The sequence below is a fragment of the Dermochelys coriacea genome, chromosome 7, assembly GCF_009764565.3.
Source record: "Dermochelys coriacea isolate rDerCor1 chromosome 7, rDerCor1.pri.v4, whole genome shotgun sequence".
Classification (NCBI taxonomy): Eukaryota; Metazoa; Chordata; order Testudines; family Dermochelyidae; genus Dermochelys; species Dermochelys coriacea.
Window position 1 is genome coordinate 85,732,231 of NC_050074.1, and position 22,540 is coordinate 85,754,770.

Here is a 22,540-nt window from a genome sequence, read left to right on the forward strand (position 1 = left end):
AATGTAAATCCATTATGTGCTGAATGAACAAATACTGTCTGGACAACTGTGCTTTTTATCAGTTAACACAATAAAAAGCTAATGGATGGATACAATCTGAGTCCAAAGAGATTTAAACAATCATAAATAAAGAGTGCCATCTGTGAAGGATTTCTCTAACTGCAGCTTTGAATTTTCAAAATGTCCACAGGACAAGCAAAAAAGTCTTTACATTCCCAAAATAATAGCGCTTCTGCTCTTTGACTACTGTTCTTTAAAGCACTTATTTATGGCTGTTTCTCATGAAGGTGTCTTAAAAAAAACACTAATTTAAGTAATGTGTACCATTTCCAAACTCTTACTTCTAATTGCCTTGCAGAGCAAATGCTATAGTGAGTAACCTGCAGATTCTATTCCATCTTCCATTATCATCATCTGCTACATTGCAACCAGTTACTTTGTGCACAGTATGTTTGTTACCCGATTGAATGAACACGATTCCTTAAAAAGAAAAAGGAGTACTTGTGGCACCTTAGAGACTAACAAATTTATTAGAGATATGTGCCAGCAATGCCCCTCTGCCATGTACATTGGCCAAACTGGACAGTCTCTACGTAAAAGAATGAATGGACACAAATCAGATGTCAAGAATTATAACATTCAAAAACCAGTGGGAGAACACTTCAATCTCTCTGGTCACTCGATCACAGACCTAAGAGTGGCTATCCTTCAACAAAAAAGCTTCAAAAACAGACTCCAACGAGAGACTGCTGAATTGGAATTAATTTGCAAACTGGATACAATTAACTTAGGCTTGAATAGAGACTGGGAATGGATGAGTCATTACACAAAGTAAAACTATTTCCCCTTGTTATTTCTCCCCACCGTTCCTCAGATATTCTTGTTAACTGCTGGAATTAGCCTACCTTGCTTGTCACCATGAAAGGTTTTCCTCCTTTCCCCTCCTCCCCCCCCCCCCCCGCTGCTGGTGATGGCTTATCTTAAGTGATCACTCTCCTTACAGTGTGTATGATAAACCCATTGTTTCATGTTCTCTGGGTGTGTATATAAATCTCCCCTCTGTTTTTTCCACCAAATGCATCCGATGAAGTGAGCTGTAGCTCACGAAAGCTTATGCTCTAATAAATTTGTTAGTCTCTAAGGTGCCACAAGTACCCCTTTTCTTTTTGCAAATACAGACTAACACGGCTGCTACTCTGAAACCTGTCACGATTCCTTAGAATCTGGCTTTCAGGGTGAATATATTCTTGTGAATTAAAAAGCAAATTTCACTGTAGTTGGTAATATGTGCTGTAACACATTCCTCCCAAAACACTTTGTTCACTAGAATGTGCACAGAAAGCACATTTTAGTGAAGTTACATGATACAACAGTTACAGCTAACTCACTTAAAAAACTGAACTAATGTTATCTTGACTATATCCCCCAAGAGCTCAATTTCCATTTAGCTGTGTGCATTGCCTAGAGAACAGGTGGCCGGGGGAGGGATCCTCCAAAGATTACAGTGGACGAGAAGCTGAGTCAGCAGTGTGCCCTTGTTGCCAAGAAGGCAAATGACATATTGAGCTGTATTAGTAGGAGCATTGCCAGCAGATCGAGGGAAGTGATTATTCCCTTCTATTAAGCACTGGTGAGGCCACACCTGGAGTACTATGTCCAGTTTTGGTCCCCCCACTACAGAAGGGATGTGGACAAACTGGAGCGTCCAGCAGAGGGCAAAAATGATTAGGGGGCTGGGGCACATGACTTATGAGGAAAGGCTGAGGGAACTGGGGTTATTTAGTCTGCAAAAGAAAAGAGTGAGAGGGGATTTGATAGCAGCCTTCAACTACCTGAAGCGGGGTTCCAAAGAGGATGGAGCTAGGCTGTTCTCAGTGGTGGCAGATGACAGAACAAGGAGCAATGGTCTCAAGTTGTAGTGGGGGAGGTCTAGGTTGGATATTAGGAAATACTATTTCACTAGGAGGGTGGTGAAGTACTGGAATGGGTTACATAGGGAGGTGGTGGAATCTCCATCCTTAGAGGTTTTTAAGGCTTGACAAAGCCAGGGTTTGGATGATTTAGTTGGGGTTAGTCCTGCTTTGAGCAGGGGGTTGGACTACATTACCTCCTTAGGTCTCTTCCAACCCTAATCTATGATTCTAAGAGGGCAGAAAGGGGAGTATTACCATTTACCTCCCTGCTCTATCAGCCAAACCTCCTGTAGTTCATCAAAGGGAGGTGCGTTCAAGGGCGAAAGCAGAGACGTGCTAGGGCTTGTCCTGCATCCAAGAGCATCTCTACGTAGAGCGAAGCAGGAGGGAATGAGTCTCTAAAGAGGGGTCAAAGAGTGGACAGTGGGCTCTATGGAGGAGCAGCTGTGTGGACTGGAGGCATGGTCAGATGCCACTAACGGGGGGGAGGGGGAAGAGGGTGCTGAGCACCTCAGGGCCGCTTCACAGGTCTCCCACTATTCTGGTCCTTTCACCACCTCCATGCTTCCCCCGCCAGAGCCCAGGCTGCCCATACAAGCTACGTAATGGCTGGGGGGGGGGGAAACGGGACTCGTGGGGTTTGCAAGGCCCCTCGCGTGGAGCCCCGCTCCGTGCGCGTTCCCAAAGCGCCTCTCCTGCAGCCCGCGAAGCGGCCGGGGTGACACCTCCCCGCCGCCCCATCACTCCCTGTCAGACACGGCAAGGAAAGCCCGGCCCGGCCCGGCGGGCACCTGACCCACCTCCTAGCGCCGGACCCGCGCGCTGCTCCGTGGAGACGGCAGGCAGGGCCTGAGGGGCGCGCCGGCCACACGCAAGCTCTGCCCGGCCGGGGCTAAAAGGAGCGGGGCTGGAACCGCTCCTGAGCGCGGCCCCCGCCCCTACCGCTGAGGCACAGAGCGGACGCCTGATTGGCCCCGGCTACACACTCTGTGACGTGGACGGTCGGGGGCCAGATCAGCGCCCGTGCATCCCCGCTGCGCGCCTGCGCCCGACTGGATGCAGCCCGAGCCTCCCGGCGCCGCGGAACTGACAGCCTAGAACGCACACCCAGAGGAAGGGCTCCAAGAGGCGGGGGCGACACTCGATCCCAGAGCCCGAACCGTGACACGTCACCACGCTGTGGCCGCACGCAGCGCGCGCTAGCCAGCGCGGCGGACCCATCCCCCGGAAGCAGCCGGCCCAAGAGGCGCTACGTATTTCCGGCGTGTAGCTGGCGGCTGCCGAGTAAGTGAGTGGGTGGGCGCCGACGCCTGTCGAGGGACCGCAGCCCGGGTCAGCTGCAGGGAGAGGAGCCGCGGGCGGCGGCGGCGGCGGCGGCGGCGGCGGGGGGAGGTGATGCGTGGCGCGGCGTCAGCGGTCCGGGGAGGGGGCGCTGGGCCGCGGTCGGGCCTGGCGGGGGGAGGGGAGCTGAGTGACACGCAGTCGGTTTGGGTGGGAGCCGCTACGCGCTTGGAGGGGGCCCAGCGCGGGTGAGGGAGCTGCTCAGCCGTGGGGGGCGGGGGTCTGGCTCCCTTCTCCGTGCGCTGCGGGCCCTCCTCACTCTCGCCTGGGCCTGTGGGTTTAGGGCAGCGGGGTTTCCGCTCCCGGGGGCTGTCACACGTCGGGCGGACCGAGATAGTCAGTCCAGAGCACGGGGGGCCTTTGAGCCCCGGCTTCAGCCGCAGGCACTTAAGTAGGGCGACCCGATTGTCAGGGAACTGGACGTGGGTGAGTACATGGCCAGGTGCCTTGTGGGAGCTCGGCCCCTGTGGCAGACACCTCACCCCGGCCTAATTACCGTATTCTCACGCTGGATTTCAGCATCCTCCTCGGCGCATGTGTCTGAGAGTTATGCTTAATATGTTAAATTTATTTACCCGAGGATCTCTTCCTCCCTCTGCGATTACTTTTTTTTTGGTCGCTGTAAATGAACCTTTAGCCACAATCGTACTTACGGCAATAGTAAAAAGAAAAGGAGGACTTGTGGCACCTTAGAGACTAAGAAATTTATTAGAGCATAAGTTTTCGTGAGCTACAGCTCACTTCATCGGATGTAGCTCACGAAAGCTTATGCTCTAATAAATTTGTTAGTCTCTAAGGTGCCACAAGTACTCCTTTTCTTTTTGCGAATACAGACTAACATGGCAATAGTAGGTTTCTTTGAAACGTTCCTCATTTGACTTGTACTTAAAAAATCACTGCTGACTTACAAGCACTAAAAGCATAATGACATACGACTAAACAAGACAAGTTGAAAGCATTAATTGTGGCTTGTTGCAGCCAATAAACCTGCAACTCCCCTTGTAATACTTGATCTTTTGCGAAGCTTTGGTTTTATTCAGTTGCATTGTAGTTTTTGAGAAGGAAAACTTTGACTGGGGATTTGACTTGTGTTTCATTTTCATTCTGACTACTACTGAAATGAGAGGGTGAACTCTCTATGTATTCCAGAGTCATCCAACACATAGTTTTACAAAGATTGGTCTAATGGACTTTTGAAACCATTTACATTGTGTATGACCAAAACAGAGACATGCAGTTTATAACTGCACCAGAGAAAGTGTGGTAATGAGCATGATAGTTAATAGAACGGCAGATACATAAGTGTAATTCAGGAAGCAGCTAGAAGTGATCAGTTATTGTTAATGTAGAAGTTAGTGGGATGTTCCATGCAATGGTGCATCCTAAAATGCCCCCAGACTAATTACGTCAGTATTGTTAGTACAGCAACTCCACTGTTACATATAGCTGCTGGTGTGCAAGCAGTTGATAATGCATGCAGTCTTAGAACCTGTTTGTGGAAGAGGACATGTTAACCTAAAATAAGGTTTTTTGAAATGCTGTTTGAAAATTTCCAGAGATCTTTAACATCCACTCAAAATAGGGACCAGGGATCAGACACACTCTTTCAACTCCAGTAATATTTGGGTAACGAATTTGAATTCAGCCTTCTGGTGCAGAGGCAAGTATGCTATCAACTAGGCTTAGCATGCCAGTCAAATAGTGTCAATAGACGGGTCAAATGACCAGTCAAATCATAGCAAGAATACCCTGATGATGGAGGCAGTCTAGCTTTCTGATTGCATCATGGTGTCATTCTTTTTTTTTAAGAACTTGATTTTCCCATTTTTCTGAGATAAAATAACTCAGTTAAGTAACTTGTTTGTTGTAATTAGTCATGAGTATCTATCTAAGGCTAAATCTTTTGGAGTCTATAAAGTCTTACTTTTTTGCTGCTGTTATGGTTCTGATAAATTAATGCTTTAAAAAATTTGATCATTCTTAGCATTATTTGACCAGTCCATTGACCACTTATTTTTGGACCTGTCAAATGCCTATCCCTACTACCAACTGAATCTTGCTGGCATATAGGGATTAAGGTGTTTACCCATAAATGTCTGATGTTTATTTTCTTGCAGGCAACAAATCTTCAACAATGTCTTTCATTTTTGAATGGATTTACAATGGCTTCAGCAGCGTGCTGCAATTTTTAGGTAATATTTCAAGTGTGTATTCACCATCAAACATAAGTTTATTTAACTAAATAGATTTTAAATCATTCTGATTAAACCAGTGCAAATGCTAAACAGACACACAAACAAGTGTAATTGTTGCTTCAATTAGTTTAATTTGGTAATTTACCAACACAAGATACACTCAAACCAACTTAATCCTTGTTAAAAATGGTTTATCTGCATTAAACCTTTTCACTGGTGTTAATTAGATCAATTTAAAATCTAGTTGAAAAAACAGTTTTAAACAGAAAAACAATGAGGAGTGCGGTGGCACCTTAAAGACTAACAGATTTATGTGGGCATAAGCTTTTGTGGGTAAAAAACCCACTTCAGTTTAAACAGATGCACCTTTTCTAGTATAGTTGACACACCCCTACTGAATTTATTAGTTCATTAGGATTTTCTCTCCTGGTATAACAGCAAACAGTACTGGTGAGATGATGGTGGTAAGAGTAGTTCAGTTGTACCTTCATTTATGAAGTACCTAAGTAATAAGAGTAGCTTGGTTCACAGTTGAATTTTAAAAAATGTAAGACCTATAACATTAAACATTCCTTCCCCTTTATTTGGTGAGCCCTGCCTTTTACTGTACCGTGCAGTAAAGTAATCTGATGCAGTTTATAATGAAGATACTCTCCTCTTCCATGATACTTTTGAGACAATTACCTAGTCCTCCTGATTGTATGAGTAGCTCTTTATCTGAGTTTTATGGACAAAATTGTAGGTACCAAGGTTAGTTGACCTGCCCATAGTGTTTCAGGGAAATCTGTGGCCTACTTTGTAAGAGAACCCATGTATAACTCCAGTCCTTCTAGTTTACAAGTTAGACATAGAATCATAGAAATGTAGGGCTTGAAGGGAACTTGAGAGTTCATCTGATCCAGCCTCCTGTGCTGGGGCAGGACCAACAATACCTAGACCATCCCTGAGAGGCATTTGTTTCCCCTGGTCTTAAAAACTTCCAATGACGGAAATTCCACAAACTCCCATGGCAGCCTATTCCATTGCCTAAGTATTAGAAAATTTTTCCTAATATCTAACCTAAATCTTCCTTGTGCAGACTAAGCTGATTACTACTTGTCTTACCTTCAGTGGACATGTATAATAATTGATCACTTTCCTCTGTATAATAACCCTTAATGTATTGGAAGGCTGTTATCAGGTTCACCCCCTTTAGTCTTCTTTTCTCAAAATATCCAGTTTTTTTATCCTCATAGGTCAGTATTTCAAAATATTTTATCATTTTGGTTGCTCTTCTCTGTCCTATCCTGTCATTTTTGTGGAGACTCTCCCATTTGTCTACATTTTTCTTAAAGCGTGGTGCCCAAAACTAGAAATAATACTCCAGTAAAGTCCTCACTGGTGTGGTGGAGTAGGACAATTACCTTGCTGTGTGTAAGACGTATGATACTCCTGTTATACACACCTCAGAATATTAGCCTTTTTTGCCATTTCATCACATTGTTCGCTCGCATTCAATTTGTGAGCCACTAAAACCGCTAGATCCTCTTGTGCACTATTATCACTGAGCCAGTTATTCCCCGTTTTGTATTTGTGTATTTGATTTGTCCTTCCTAAGTGTGGTACTTTGCACTTCTCTTTATTGAATTTCATTTTGTGGATTTCAGATCTATTTTCTAATTTATCAAGGTCATTTTGAATTCTAATCCTCTCCTCCAAAGTGCTTGCAACCCCTCCCAGTTTGCTATTATCCATAAATGTTATAAACATATTCTCTACCCCATTATGTAAGTCATTAATAAAAATGTTGACTAGTACCAGACAGACCCCTGCGACACCCACAGGGTACATCCTCCTAGTTTGATGTTGAACCATTGATAACTACTCTGAGCACATCTCCACAATTGTTTTCAAATTTATTTCCAGTCTTTTCAATTGATTTTCATGCTTTCCCTTGAACTGTATCTTTTCTATTTCCTATTATTTAGCTACTTAACTCTTATTAACAAGGCTTGGAAAATGTATCCAGTACCTGCTGGCCCAAGGACTAAGTCTTCAAATTGCCAGGCCAGCATACTCTAGCAACCCAATCCATGTTTTCTTCTGTCCAGTGTCCTGTTAATTGGATTCTCCCACCAAATACTGGGGCCCACGACATAAGACTATTGCTAGTTGAACTGAGCTCAACTCTATATCTACATACTAGACCCAGTACACCCCAAATTGATGCTGATTGAGTCCAGATAGAACAATGTTATTGCTACTGTCTCCAATAAATTAATAATGCACAACCATCTGGATAAATCAGTTTATGGTGGCCCTGTGCCAGGTGCTTTGCTGAAGTGGGAGGATAGCTCACCACAGACAGAACTACCCTCTGACCCTGACCTCAGCTGGCTCCAAATCAGGGAGCATTGTAGTGGCGGGCCCTTTGTCTACCATTCTAGAAGATGGCTGTTTCATTGGGGGTGCGGAGGCTTCTGTTAGAGTGGCCTTTCTTATGTCTCCACTCCAGCAATTTGCTGGATTGGCAACTGTGCCCATGCACAGAAACTTTCACTGAGGTGGCATGGTAGTATCAATGAGGTCCCACCTCTATGTAGAGACCTCTGCTAGATGGCTGCAGGGAAGCCCCCTTCAGTGGAGGTGGAGATGAATACTCCTGGGGGCTGCCTATTCCTAATGACGGCAACCAGGGCTTTCTGATCACCCCTATCATTGACAGTCGCATCCCCCTTTTCTTCTCTAACACTGGTGGCAATTCTGGGTCAGGGCAGATTTGAAAAGGTCTTATTGCATCTGTTCACATTTGGAAGGCTACCTTCACAAACAAGTTCCAGAAAACTTTTAAAAATAAAATCTTAGATGCTGCAGAAAATGACACTTTCCAGGAAAGATATCCACTTAAAAGTGGATTTTTCAAGCTCTGTTTATATTTACACAATCTAAATAGCATTCTCATTACTTCATTCTGTTTCATATTCTGCTCTTCTTGTCCTAGATGAGCCCATTTACAGTTTTACCTTCTTGTGAGTAAAATCTTAATTCTACTTTTAAATGTCTTGAATGGAAGATTAATTTTTAACCCATTACATCTAAGGATTGGTTTCTTCTGATCTATTTTATAACAGGGCCTAGTTATACATAGACTTGATGTAGCTTCGTTCTCTTCAGTTTTTCATGTATTCCATAGATGTGAAAATGGTTTTCAGGAAAAGCTTGAAGGTCCTTTCAGAAATGAGTTTTTGTTAGGGGGAGCCAAAACTAGTTTAGAAAACAGTGTCCAGTTTCATAATTAACACTTTGCTCTATCCTCCCAAAACCATAGGTTCATTTCCCAGAGTTGTGTTCCCTGTGCTGCGGGTTTGTGGGTACTGTTTTACACTGTTGGTTTTGCAAGGTGTGGATTATGTGATACCACTGCATTATTTAATATCTGTATTAGATCATATTTCTGCATGAGGGCAAATGTAAACTTGTTGAATTTTCTTTTCACTTCCAGGATTGTACAAGAAATCCGGAAAACTGGTGTTTTTGGGCTTGGACAATGCTGGTAAAACCACTCTTCTGCACATGCTCAAAGATGACAGATTGGGTCAACATGTCCCAACGCTACATCCAAGTAAGTTATCCAGTGATCTGATTTTATTGAGTCCATAGTTCATTGGATTTTCCTCATCCAAATCATTTCATGCAACTAGATATTGAGCTGTAATGATGAAAAATGCCTTAATATTAGTTTTCATCTTTAGAGATTGACTTCATTTTTTAAAACTGACCGTGAGGACTTTTGTGTGGTGTCTATCTTTTGAGGTGAAATTAAATTTAACTTGAGTAAGTCTTGTAATGAAACATCAGTAAAACTACATAAAGTGAATGACTTGTATCCACAGTGGCTTTATCCTTTATGAAATAGATCCCTCATACCATTCTGTGTATGGTTGAAACCACCAAACATCAGTTTAACCATAAATTCTTTATTAAGTCCAAAGGCCAAATGGTATTTAATACAGTTGCTCTAAACATGTCTAAAAGCCTAAAAATAAGCAATCACTACACCCAAACAGTTAAAATATATATTTTTAAGTATACTGAGTAATATACTTACAAATAGGTAAAACCTAGGGAAAACAGTGTCATCCTGCTGTGCTCCAGCATGATCAGGTGGGGTCTGACACAGAACCTCAAATTCATAACTTTTTATACTCTTCAGCAAACAAATGATGTCATAGCCAATTTAGCTAACAACTAGTTTGAGACAGTTCACCCTCATTTTTAATTTTAATCCAAATAGGATTTACAACGTCCTTCTTCCTGAGGTCTTTCCTCCTTATCTTTTCTCCTCCATCCTGCTAACAAACACCTTTTTCATTTCACCTAGGCCCACATAGAGGTAACACTGGTATGTGGGGTGGGAAGGTCCATGTTGATTCTTTTTAAGACAGGTTCTTTTTGTCTTATTGAAAACCACCTGCAGTCATCCCTATCAGTCAGAGGCCTTCTTTTTAGGAACTTCTTCTTTCATTAGTTATTCTTTGAACCAGAAATCTTCCCTACTTCATTCCTTTTGGCCTTATAACGCATTGTTTTCAAGGCCTTCCTTCTGCTTGCTAGTCAGGGCCTTTCTTTACAACACATGTATATTTCCTTAAACTTAACCTAACTCTAATTCTTCGATTTTTATATTTATCTTACAGTGGTGTTAATAGGTACAGTAAAATATGGTGGATGTGGTAATGGCTGCAATTCAGCTAACTCAAGACTTTATTCCTCCTTTTTTTAGCATCGGAAGAGCTGACTATTGCTGGAATGACTTTCACAACTTTTGATCTTGGTGGACATGAGCAAGGTAAGAACAGACTTTTTTTCAGAATTGGGGAATGGAAAAGAATATTAAGTGTTACAGTTCATGCTGACACTAATAATTATACAAAACTTTAGCTGCCTTAAGCAAAATATATGGGAGACGACGAACTATGGGCTTTCTTATTTTAACATTTAGAATTAGGTAATATTTATTTATATGTTAAGTTAATCATTCTGATTAACTTAGATTTCATTTACAGTAGCAGATAAATCTTGGTTCATCTCCTTCTGACAGTGTGTACAAAATCTTCCTTTCAGTACGCTTCTGCCCTAAATCTCTCTCACCGTAGAAGGCTTACATATGCATAGAACCACAATGAAGGTTCCTAAAGGTGGTTTGCAAGGGACTCTCTAAATAAAATTGACCTTTCTTTTTTTTTTTTTAGAATGTTAGAGGTTATAATGAAAGCTTTTTCTGATTGTTTTGCCTTAGAAATATCAGGAATGTCAAATCTAGATGTCCTTGTCTTTTGTGAAGGCTGTTCTGTGAAACTTATCTGTATCATGAGCACTTGCGTCTTAATTGAAGGGGATGGGACACTGAATTCTTAAGACTTCTCTTCTCCAAAATGATCATTAGTAATTGAAATCAAATAGGTTTCTAGTATTGTTTATTTTTAAACAACCTGACAAAAATCCCTTCCCCCTTGGTTTCTCAGACTTGCGTCTCAAGTCTGGGGTAGGTCACCATTTTACTAATTCTCCAGGTCAAGCAAGCCCTGGACTTTGAATGTTTAGAAAAACGTTCCAGACATCTTAGACCTCAAAGAAACAAAGCTCACAAACCCATTTTTCTTCTTGCATGTCACCTTTATCCCATGGTCTAAGCAGTCCTCTAAGGCTAATATGATACCATGGTGATGTGCTTGGTATAAGAAACTGAGCAGAACAAATTTTTAGCTTTTGAATACTACAAAAATAAGTTACACTACTGTTGCACAAATAGTGTGAGAAGCCTGCAAAAAGGTCTGGTTACTTTTGCTGGTAAACAAGGTAGAACTGACAGTTAATACAAGTCACTGGCTTCAATCCAACTGCTCATCTGAAGTATTTAAATTTTTAAACCATTCTTGCTGCTTTTCCTGAATGTTCCTCAAAGCGGGGTTTTCACAGGGATGTTTGTTCTTTTCTATTCTAGCTCGCCGGGTTTGGAAGAATTACCTGCCAGCAATTAATGGGATTGTATTTCTGGTGGATTGTGCTGATCATTCACGTCTCATGGAGTCTAAAGTTGAGCTTAATGTATGTTTCCAATTTTGTAGTTTTTTCCATGTAGGAACTATGTCCTGGCTTTACAAATGCAAATTTTCTACCCCTTCAAGTGGAGGATACAATAATATCTTGGCCCCTGAGAGAAATCTTCCAAGCATTATAATCTTCTTCCCTTCCCTTCCCTTCCCTTCCAAAAAAAGTTGACTTGGTTAAAGCCCTTTGCATTTAAAGAAGAAAAAAAAAAACCCACAAAAAAAACCCGCATTCTAAAAAAAAGCATGTTTGAGATGGAGAATTAAACTATTACGGCCATACTTAACTATTGTAGAGTCACAGGAACAACTTATACTTTTACTACGTATACTAACACCAATTTAAAAATTGGCTGAAACTTTGCATGCTCTCATAGGCTTAATTTGTATTTTAAAAGTCTTCCGATCATTTTAAATTGTAAGTGTACTTTACACAATTGCTGTCTTCAATAAACTCTTGTTATGAGATTTATACTTACTTCTGAGGAATTTTTTCCTCTTCAAAGTGCCATAACATCAAAAGATCATTTTAAATTGTTGCCAGTTCTGATTTGAAACAAAGAAATAAAAGGTCACTACAGATAATGAATTTTTATAGTGCATCTTGTTAACACTTACGTTTTGCCTGTAGGCACTAATGACAGATGAAACAATATCCAATGTGCCAATCCTTATCTTGGGTAACAAAATTGACAGACCAGAGGCCATCAGCGAGGAGAAACTGCGGGAGATTTTTGGGCTTTATGGACAGACCACAGGAAAGGTAAGAAGAAGAGTTTGAGCCTTTGGCTATTAATAAGGTCATAGGGAACTGAATGAAGAACAAAATATTTTTTTATAAATGATTTTATGTGTTACCAAAAATGCACGTCAGGATTTGTTAACCAGGTCATTCTGTCCAAACATTATTTGAAAAATATTAATACTGGAGTGTTAATGGGAACTGTCTGGATATTTAAGACTTAGTACAGGCATGGTATGTCTGAAAGAGATTGCAGTAGTTTTTGTTTGGAAGCTTTTTGTAGTGTTCACTTAACTCTTCCACCCCACCTTAGGCATCCTTGCTTTTTTGCTTTTCTAGAAATGACTGCGCTTTCTTTCACAGCTGTGTTAAAAAGATGATTAAATAAATACTAAAATGTATAGTGGAAAATGCAAGAATACACTTTGAGTGCACTATAGAGCTTTTGCATGCTATGCATCTTATATTTCAATTTTAAAATTCATTAATTTGTACAACTGCTATATCAAAATAGTTGCACCAGATGTTCTCACTTAAAAACAGACTTGGAGTTGTTTGCTTCCAATGTCCTATTGCTCAACTGCCTGTCTAAGTCTGTTGTTCACTGTAGTCTGGCTGTTGGGTCTGTAGGAGCAGCAGTTGAGATGCAGTTAAGGACAACTAACTTTAAAAGGCTATATAAAGAAGACTATAAAATACAACTAAAGAGATCTCTGGTAAGTGAAATTTCAGTAGGAAAATCTTGCTAGCCCAGCATTTGACTCCTGGGTTACCATTTTGTAAGGATAAAGAAACTGCTCCTCCTTGCACCTACATACTCGGTGCTTGTTGCAATTCTGACTTCTTCCTATTTTGTTGATTCTCCAGGGAAATGTGTCACTGAAGGACCTGAACACACGCCCCATGGAAGTGTTCATGTGCAGCGTGTTGAAGAGACAAGGCTATGGCGAAGGCTTTCGTTGGCTATCACAGTACATTGACTGATGTTTGGACAGACATAGAGTTTTACTTCTCTGGACTGATCCTGTTCACAGCTTCCTTATGGACTTTTCTATTAGAATGTGGAAGGCTCTCCTGCCACATATTGGCGTTGATCAAGAGACTCCTGGTTTTCAACTATCCTGTTGCACAGTGGTGACACAACTCTTTTCCACATGGCTGGGAGATAACTCAGTTCTGCACACTGGTGCAAGTTGTCCCTTTCAGTTGCCATTGTTTCCCACAGAACCCATGGCTTTCAGTTACAATGGGGCTGGTGTGATCTGGAATTCACAACTCTGCACGCTGTACTGCAACACCTGAAAAAGAGAATACGTCTCACCACTGTGGCTAATTGTCTTAAAGAAAGCAATTATATTTTTTAAAAAAAGTGTTAATGTAAGCAGTGTCCCTTCTAACTTTTTGGTTTAACATTTATCTTGTTTGGTCCAGAGTCTGTTAGGGGTTTTTTTAAATCTATTTAATGGTATTTAGATATTTCCCAAATTAATGAACCAAGTATCATGATATTAAAGTCCTAAATAAACATAGATTTGGGCTTAAATGTTCTATAGGATGGTTGTGCTGTGTCACATTGGGTGATCATGAAGAGGGTGCTGTTGGGACTGACTTGTGCAATGAAGCTTCTTTAACTTACAGGGATTTTAGTTGAAAAAAGGACACACACACAAGCACATCTGTTCTGTGGCTGCCTCATGCTTAGGTGTTTGAATGCAGTTTCCAGCCTCAGCCTCCTAAAGTGGCGATGCTATGAAAGGGACAGTGTAGCTGTCTTGTTCAGTTTGCCATCAGCAGTCTTTCTGCTGTGGTGGATTAGGTTTATTGGGTTCTCACTCTAGAATGTAGGATGTTCTTTGTTTCAGGGTTCCACTGTATTATAACAGTAAAAATCATGACATTGTTTTGTTGTTGTAGCATGAGTGTTCAGCATTTGCATCTGATAAGGTTGTTCATGTAGACTGCACCAGCTTCTTTTTTTACTTAACAGACTTTGTCTGAAGTTTCATTACTGTCTAGAGCTCCTCCTTTTCAGTTAAATAAAATAAAGACATATCTTCCTCCACAAGGGGTGGTGATACTTAGTTGAAACTTATTCAAGCTTTCATAACTGGAAAGTATCCTTCATTATTAGGGGGAAATGAAGAATCTTATTGTGACACTAGGCAATGTAATGCCTGAGAACAGCTTGTGCGTACTTGCCTGCCACAATCTCTTGCACACACCCAATAGGTCATGGAAAAATTGTATATGAATAGGAAGTAAAATAAATCTTAGCTCTTAAACCCTGTTTCTTCTTGTCCCATTGACATTATTCTGATTAATCCCCACATTAGATAGTGTTATACTCCTGTAAAGTGGAGAATAGATTCATCTCTAAGATGGCCTAACACTTAATTCCCTATACCAACATCTGTTATTCCTAATGAGGGAAAGAGGAACTTTGGGGATAAATTATTGAACTAGTACTCAGTCTTTCTTTTTGCCAGCTGATTGCCTTTCCCACAAGTTTTTAAGGTCAGGCTTGACAAAACCCTGGCTGGGATAATTTAGTTGAGGATTGGTCCTGCTTTGAGCAGGGGGTTGGACTAGATGACTGAGGTCCCTTCCACACTGATATTCTATGAAGTGGTAGTGAACGTTAAGATAAACAGTTTATACTTATGCTGAGTTTGTCAGTTTGAACCAGCTTCATCAACAATTCACTGGAGTGTCGGAAGCCATATATTTTTCTACGGTAAGTGTTGGAATCTCCTGCGTAAACGTCACTGTGGAGTACTCAACAGTAGCATGGGATTCTGCCATATGTCAGGTATGAATTTAGTTTTATAACCAGAAAAGGGCTAACTGTGCTGCAAAAATGGTACATATGTTCTTCTGATGCTGGCATAGAAACATACAACCCTTATATTTCAATAAGTGAGTGTTTTTGGTTTTAAGTTGAGCTGAGCCTTCTATGGGCAAAGATTCAAGGAATAGCAGATTTGCTGAAGAGGAGGGGAACTGATAGAAGGCTGACTCATCCTAGGGTATAGAGGACCTATCTGCCTGCCTTTAGACTATAGGATGATTAACATTCTAATTTGCTGTGATGTGTCCCCATTGGACTGGATATCGGTCACAGAAATGAGGTCTCTATGGGGTGTGCATATCACTTCAAACCTGTTAAAAGGGTTTGAATGAAGTGTCTTTCAATTTTGTTCAGATACTAATATCAAGGTGAGTGTTCATTAATTTGGTGTGAAGGCACTGTCATGAACCTGGCCTTCAATACAATGGTTCCACTAACCACCTGCTCATGAAAGCTTATGCTCAAATAAATTTGTTAGTCTCTAAGGTGCCACAAGTCCTCCTTTTCTTTTTGCAGATACAGACTAACATGGCTGCTACTCTGATACCTGAAGACTGCTGATTTTGTTGCTCAGTCAAAAACACTGCAGTGTTACCATTAGAATCTAGGGTTAACTTATAATTGGCTCATGAATAAGAATGGTTGGTTTGGGTCTAGCTCCTACTGATCAATGTAAGACTGGCAACTCTGATTATCTGTAACTGTGGGGCAGTTCTATTCTTAGTGTTTAGAAACTATTTAGAAAGTTAGCACCCTAACATAGCAAAGCCTTCTGTGAAAGTGGTGTGCTCACCACTGGAGAAAGGGAACAGTAAATAACACTCCTCTGTTCTGTGCACCTGTAGACAAATATTGTTCCCGGAAATATACTGCTGTAAAGTTTAATATATTTCAGAAATTTGGGTACCAATAGTGTTACTGTATCTAGATAATTCTTCAGTCTGTTTTTAGCAAAGCACTCTATTCCTGGAAAAAGTGAAATCATGCATATTTTTGCAAAGGAAGTTCATCTGTATCCAAAGCATTTTATTAGTTTTTTTTTTTTTTAATTTAAAAAAGTGCAGACTGGATGAATGGGTTCTGGCATTCTTTACATAAATGGTGAGGAAGACTGCATGTGGGATTATAAAACTGTTTGTGGGAATGTGGAGAATGAAAAATTGAAGACTTTGATGAACAGATCTGAAAGTCGCATTAGGAAATGGGAAGCCTAGTGCACAAGGCTGTTGCCAGTCCAAAGGTGAGAAAATCAGATGTGAATATCTAGACTCAAATCATTAAAGGATGTCAAATGTAAATAACGCTTTGCAGAAGGCAAATGAGGATTTTGGAGCTTACATTTTAACTCAAGACAAATTAGGTAATAGTTCAAACCTGCCTGGGAAAAGTGCTATTTGAGGTCAGTTATAATGGCTTTGTAAAGATCTTGTAGGAGAAGATGCATTCTCCACTGGAAGGATGCTTGAAGTGTGGCCATGGTTCGAAAAGGCACAAAGATGAGTGAGAGACAAAGGACCTCTTAAGAATGAAGTTGAGAAAGCGAAATGAAAACAAGATTGGGGAGAGGGTGGGTTGGAAAAAGCATAGGCCGGTGAAGTGATTCAAAGGTACATTGTACCTAGTGCAGAACAATTGCATAAATGGTCATGATTGGACTAACGGAAACACTTTGTGTGAGAATTATGGTGCAATACCAGATCTGTGTTGGTAGCTTATACAGTACCTGTCTGTATTGTACATGACCGTGGTATTAGTCCGTCACTCTCACGAGCAGTAAAATTCACCAGCTTTCTGGTCTTAAATATATTTAATAAAAGAATTCCCTGACTTAGTGGGACTTCACCAATGTAAAATGAAAGCAAGGTAAATAAGTGAATCAGATATGGAAAATATCTACTACTGCTCCTACTCCATCTTGCTAATACAGGTTGTTCAGTATTTATTTGGTCATCCACTTTTAAATGGGCCAGGCAGTGTGGCTTCTGCTTCCTTTGAGATTAATTGCAAGAGAGGTTTTCTTGACTTTATTTCTCCTGTTTCTGTTCCTCTTAAATTCTTTTCCTGAGAGGTTTACATCCCTCAAATGTATGTAGATTTATGTAAATACATTTGAATGTATTTTTTGTAAACAACAAACTCTATATATCTAGCTGAGCCTTCCATAGGCAGAATTTATGGTCTGGCCAATTATTGGTGAAGAGGAGGAAAATGAACTGGTTCTCACTTTTTACTGCTCTCTATCTTCTGGGTAGAGTACTCTGTGCATTCCTTCTAACTTGCTATCTGCCCTTAGAACTTTCAGTCTTGGTGTCTTCCACGTTTTTCCTCCCACTGAAGCATTAAAATATTCCAGATTTTTTATTAATTCCTGATCAAGTAATATGTTACAACTAAAGTTGTTCTCAAGGCATTTTAAAATGAAATAAACAGAAAATGCAGTTATCTAGTGACACATTCAAGAGATTTGGGTCTGATTTGTTCCCATCGATGTCAGGTTGCAAGCTTCCTAGCTAAGTAAGAGCTCTGTTACACTGTGGCTTCTCAAGGGAGGCTTCACAAAGTAGTGAATACAAAAGGAAGCTTGCAGATTGTTTGTACTAGGAAAAACTGGCAGCGTAGTAAGAACTTTGCCTCCATGTTTTGTACTGGATTGAAAATGTCTAGGTGGTCTTGCTCTGGAGATAGCAATAACAGTATACTTTAGTCTGTGCTGAGACTTTTAACAGTTTCACAGCTCAAGATCTTAGAAAAGGCTTCCCTACTACAAGTGTCATGTACTAACACTTCCGTAACATGTATTTTAACTTTTAGAAGAGGTAGCAGTGGATGAGAATCCCACAATAATATGATAACAAAAAGCAAGCTCTTCTGAGTTCGTGGGAATTTAATACTGAGGGCCTGTTTGTGCAATTTTTATCCGCATCACTAGTGAAAACCCCTAGCCTACACACACTGCATTGGTATAAAATTACTTGCTCTGGTGCAGATTACCTGGTTTGAAGGCTAGGCAAGTCATACTGGTTCTGTGTTTACACAGTCTTACACTGGTGTAGCTGCATGCGCACACACAAAAATCCAGTGCAGGGAAGCCTTTGTAATGGCAAACAATGTGAATGCATTAAATACATTCTCAACAGCAAGCATCTTAAAACCTTTTAAAATGCTGTAGTCTGGTATCTTTTTAGACTAGTGCTCTAATTTTAGCCCTTGAAATACTTCTCTAGTTATTCTTAGCATACTTCATATAGTATGTTCAGTGGGTTTCACACATCAAGGTAGAAGCAGAGCTCTGTATTGCAGGGGTTTGCACACTGGGCATCAGGACCCCTCAGGGGGTCGCAAGCTGTCAGCCTCCCCCCCGCCTGCTTTGCATCCAGCATTTATAATGGTGTTAAATATATTAAGTGTTTTTAAGTTAAAGAGGGGGTCAAACTCAGAGGCTTGCTATCTGAAAGGGGTCACCAGTACAAAAGTTTGCGAACCACTGCTTTATTGGAATAGAAGGGGATAGAAAAATGGGAAATAATATTACCTCCTGAAAGAGTCTGACCAATAAGTATTTATTCAATGCTCCTTCATGATTTTAGCAATATCAGCACTCTTCAGTAACTGAGACTGCGTTTATTTTTCCCTCCATCAATAATCATTGTTCAGCTACTGCTTGCTGTAGTTTTGCTGTAGGTCAGGGGCTTGTTACCTCTGGAGGAGGGACCCAACCGCTCATCAGTTTAATCTTCTGGTTACTAAGATGTTTAGTAATTTTTTCAAGATTGTGTGAGGAGGCGGATGGAATTGGGTGTACCTACTGAGTTCTGGGGGGCCTCTCCCCCAGCCTAAGGTTGGGGGCAACTAGTGACAAACTGGAGTAAGAGATAAGGATCAAAGGTTCAAAATAAGAGATCCAAAAAGGGACACCAGTAGAGAATCTCGGACAACACCCAGTGCTCCTCAAAGGTGCCTATGGAGCTAGTGGAGGCAGCCTAAAGGAACTCTGCCCAGACATGTGAACTAAGAGAGAAGCAGAAATGGGTCCCATAGTCACAGAGCACCTTGCTGTCCAGCATCCTCCTCCTGGTGGAATAGATGGCCACCTTGAGCGGTGCCAGCAGGAGGCTGGCAAGGAGATCTCATGAAGTCCCGGATGACTGGAAAAAGGCTAATGTAGTGCCCATCTTTAAAAAAGGGAAGAAGGAGGATCCTGGGAACTACAGGCCGGTCAGCCTCACCTCAGTCCCTGGAAAAATCATGGAGCAGGTCCTCAAAGAATCAATCCTGAAGCACTTAGAGGAGAGGAAAGTGATCAGGAACAGTCAGCATGGATTCACCAAGGGAAGGTCATGCCTGACTAATCTAATCGCCTTTTATGATGAGATTACTGGTTCTGTGGATGAAGGGAAAGCAGTGGATGTATTGTTTCTTGACTTTAGCAAAGCTTTTGACACGGTCTCCCACAGCATTCTTGTCAGCAAGTTAAGGAAGTATGGGCTGGATGAATGCACTATAAGGTGGGTAGAAAGCTGGCTAGATTGTCGGGCTCAACGGGTAGTGATCAATGGCTCCATGTCTAGTTGGCAGCCGGTGTCAAGTGGAGTGCCCCAGGGGTCGGTCCTGGGGCCCGTTTTGTTCAATATCTTCATAAATGATCTGGAGGATGGTGTGGATTGCACTCTCAGCAAATTTGCGGATGATACTAAACTGGGAGGAGTGGTAGATACGCTGGAGGGGAGGGATAGGATACAGAAGGACCTAGACAAATTGGAGGATTGGGCCAAAAGAAATCTAATGAGGTTCAATAAGGATAAATGCAGGGTCCTGCACTTAGGATGGAAGAATCCAATGCACCGCTACAGACTAGGGACCGAATGGCTCGGCAGCAGTTCTGCGGAAAAGGACCTAGGGGTGACAGTGGACGAGAAGCTGGATATGAGTCAGCAGTGTGCCCTTGTTGCCAAGAAGGCCAATGGCATTTTGGGTTGTATAAGTAGGGGCATAGCGAGCAGATCGAGGGACGTGATCGTTCCCCTCTATTCGACACTGGTGAGGCCTCATCTGGAGTACTGTGTCCAGTTTTGGGCCCCACACTACAGGAAGGATGTGGATAAATTGGAAAGAGTACAACGAAGGGCAACGAAAATGATTAGGGGTCTAGAGCACATGACTTATGAGGAGAGGCTGAGGGAGCTGGGATTGTTTAGTCTGCAGAAGAGAAGAATGAGGGGGGATTTGATAGCTGCTTTCAACTACCTGAAAGGGGGTTTCAAAGAGGATGGCTCTAGACTGTTCTCAATGGTAGCAGATGACAGAACGAGGAGTAATGGTCTCAAGTTGCAATGGGGGAGGTTTAGATTGGATATTAGGAAAAACTTTTTCACTAAGAGGGTGGTGAAACACTGGAATGCGTTACCTAGGGAGGTGGTAGAATCTCCTTCCTTAGAGGTTTTTAAGGTCAGGCTTGACAAAGCCCTAGCTGGGATGATTTAACTGGGACTTGGTCCTGCTTTGAGCAGGGGGTTGGACTAGATGACCTTCTGGGGTCCCTTCCAACCCTGATATTCTATGATTCTATGACTTTGTGGAGCCATGAAGGGGGTATGCATGAGGGAAAGTGCAGCAAGAACCTAATGAGAAGGTTCTGGAAAAAACAGAAAACGGGCTGCAACCTGGTTTACTCAAGGTAGATATGCATCATCTATGTCTCCCTCATGCTGGAGAAGGGACAGGTGACAAGGAGGGGGGTGAACTGTGCTAAGCAAGTACACACCTGTAGTCATGGCTCCATGAAGGAGCTGCCAACTAATATCCCTCGCAGGCCCTGAGACCAGGGTGGAATACTGTTGGATCATATTAAAGAAGTTTTGTATTAAAATCACAAATGAGTTTGATTCCCCATAGTTTAAATTCCAAGGTATTACTAATTAAGAGAAAAGGAGTACTTGTGGCACCTTAGAGACTAACATTTATTTGAGCATAAGCTTCATCGGATGCATCCGATGAAGTGAGTTGTAGCTCACGAAAGCTTATGCTCAAATAAATTTGTTGGTCTCTAAGGTGCCACAAGTACTCCTTTTCTTTTTGCGAATACAGACTAACACAGCTGCTACTCTGAAACTAATTAAGAGGTCTCTTGATTTTTGGTACTGTTTCTCTCCCTCTCTGTGTGAAACTTGCAAGCTGCTAATTGTGTTAGTACATCCTAAGACAGAGTCTGTTCTCAAAGCAATATTTTGTAACAACAGAAACAGCACACAGAGACTCCCCGCCCTTTTGTTGTATTTATCTCACTTTGTTAACAATTGTGATTAAAATAGAGAAAGAGGATGGGTGTGGATAATAACTGAATGATCAGGGAGGTGCCAGCCTAAGAATCCAGTGTAGATTGGCCAAAGAAGGCATCAAGTGGAAACAACCAGAGGACCCCGGGATGCCAGACTGGAATCTATCCAACAGCCTCAAGGATGGGAGAATAGAAGAACAAGATAACATCTGGCAGCACAGAGTGGTCAGGAATGTGCCATCTGCTGATTGATTCAGCAACAGCATGATGAAACAATTCCCATAGACTGGCATAGAATAAATTCCTATAAAAATGGGCTCTAGAAACCGAGAACTTTGGGGTCTGATTCTGCAAACCAACTTCCAGGAGCGTCAGAGGTGCACCTGACAAGGCCCTGCTCCCTCCTCATGTCCAGGCCACCTGGGCCAGTCATTTGGCATGAGCAACTCTAAGGCTTGTAACTATGACAACAACCTTGCAGAACCTGTGTGTGTGAATAAATATGAAATTGAATGGAATGTTATAGCTATAACTAACTACTTACTATGATTCTTTCTGTATTCACAGTAAATATGGCATTTTGCCTTTTCTCCTTTAATAAGATCCTGCTGGTTTTTATTTTATTGGTATAACAATACTCACTGGCCCCCTCAATATAACATACAAAACATTGACTACTTAAAGATCACAAAGTATCAGTCTGCTGACCTATGCAGTTAACTTCTTTTCCTTAAGTGTTTGCAGGATCAGGGTCTTTATCGTTTCTGCATGCGTTAGGTGACAGTCACTCCATGTGCTACACCTTCCACAGAAGGAAATATTTTGAGCAGCTTTTAAAAAGGGAAACGCTACCCTCAGGAATGCCTCTCAAGCAAAAACAAGGCAAGAACCTATAAAAACAAAAAGTGAGAAAAGTAAAGCTGACAAAAGGAACATGCAGTACGGGATTAGACTGCGGAACTCAATGCCACAGGATGTTATCGAGGTCAGAATCTTGCCAAGATTTTGGCATGGATGGGATGCGGACCGCAGGAACGGCCAGAGAGTCAAGAGGCCTGAGGCAGTATTTTATTGGACCGACTTCTGTGGATGGAAGACACACGCTTTCCACCTTCAAATGCTGTGAACGCAAAAGCTT

General features: G+C 41.7%; 1 protein-coding gene across 4 annotated transcripts; it reads left to right on the plus strand.

Annotated features, from left to right (window-relative positions):
• Positions 1–3,084: 3,084 nt before the first annotated feature.
• SAR1A (secretion associated Ras related GTPase 1A) lies at positions 3,085–14,342 on the plus strand. 4 transcript variants are annotated; one of them, XM_038408445.2, is made up of 7 exons: positions 3,085–3,197; positions 5,372–5,446; positions 8,931–9,050; positions 10,212–10,277; positions 11,433–11,536; positions 12,170–12,301; positions 13,148–14,342. In XM_038408445.2, the coding sequence occupies exons 2-7, from the start codon at positions 5,389–5,391 to the stop codon at positions 13,262–13,264; spliced, it is 597 nt and encodes a 198-aa protein (XP_038264373.1). In that variant the 5' UTR covers positions 3,085–3,197; positions 5,372–5,388; the 3' UTR covers positions 13,265–14,342. The 4 variants fall into 4 exon arrangements, with proteins under 4 accessions (XP_038264373.1, XP_038264374.1, XP_038264377.1 ...); XM_038408446.2 differs by having other exon boundaries at positions 3,170–3,245; XM_038408449.2 differs by having other exon boundaries at positions 3,185–3,305.
• Positions 14,343–22,540: the final 8,198 nt, after the last annotated feature.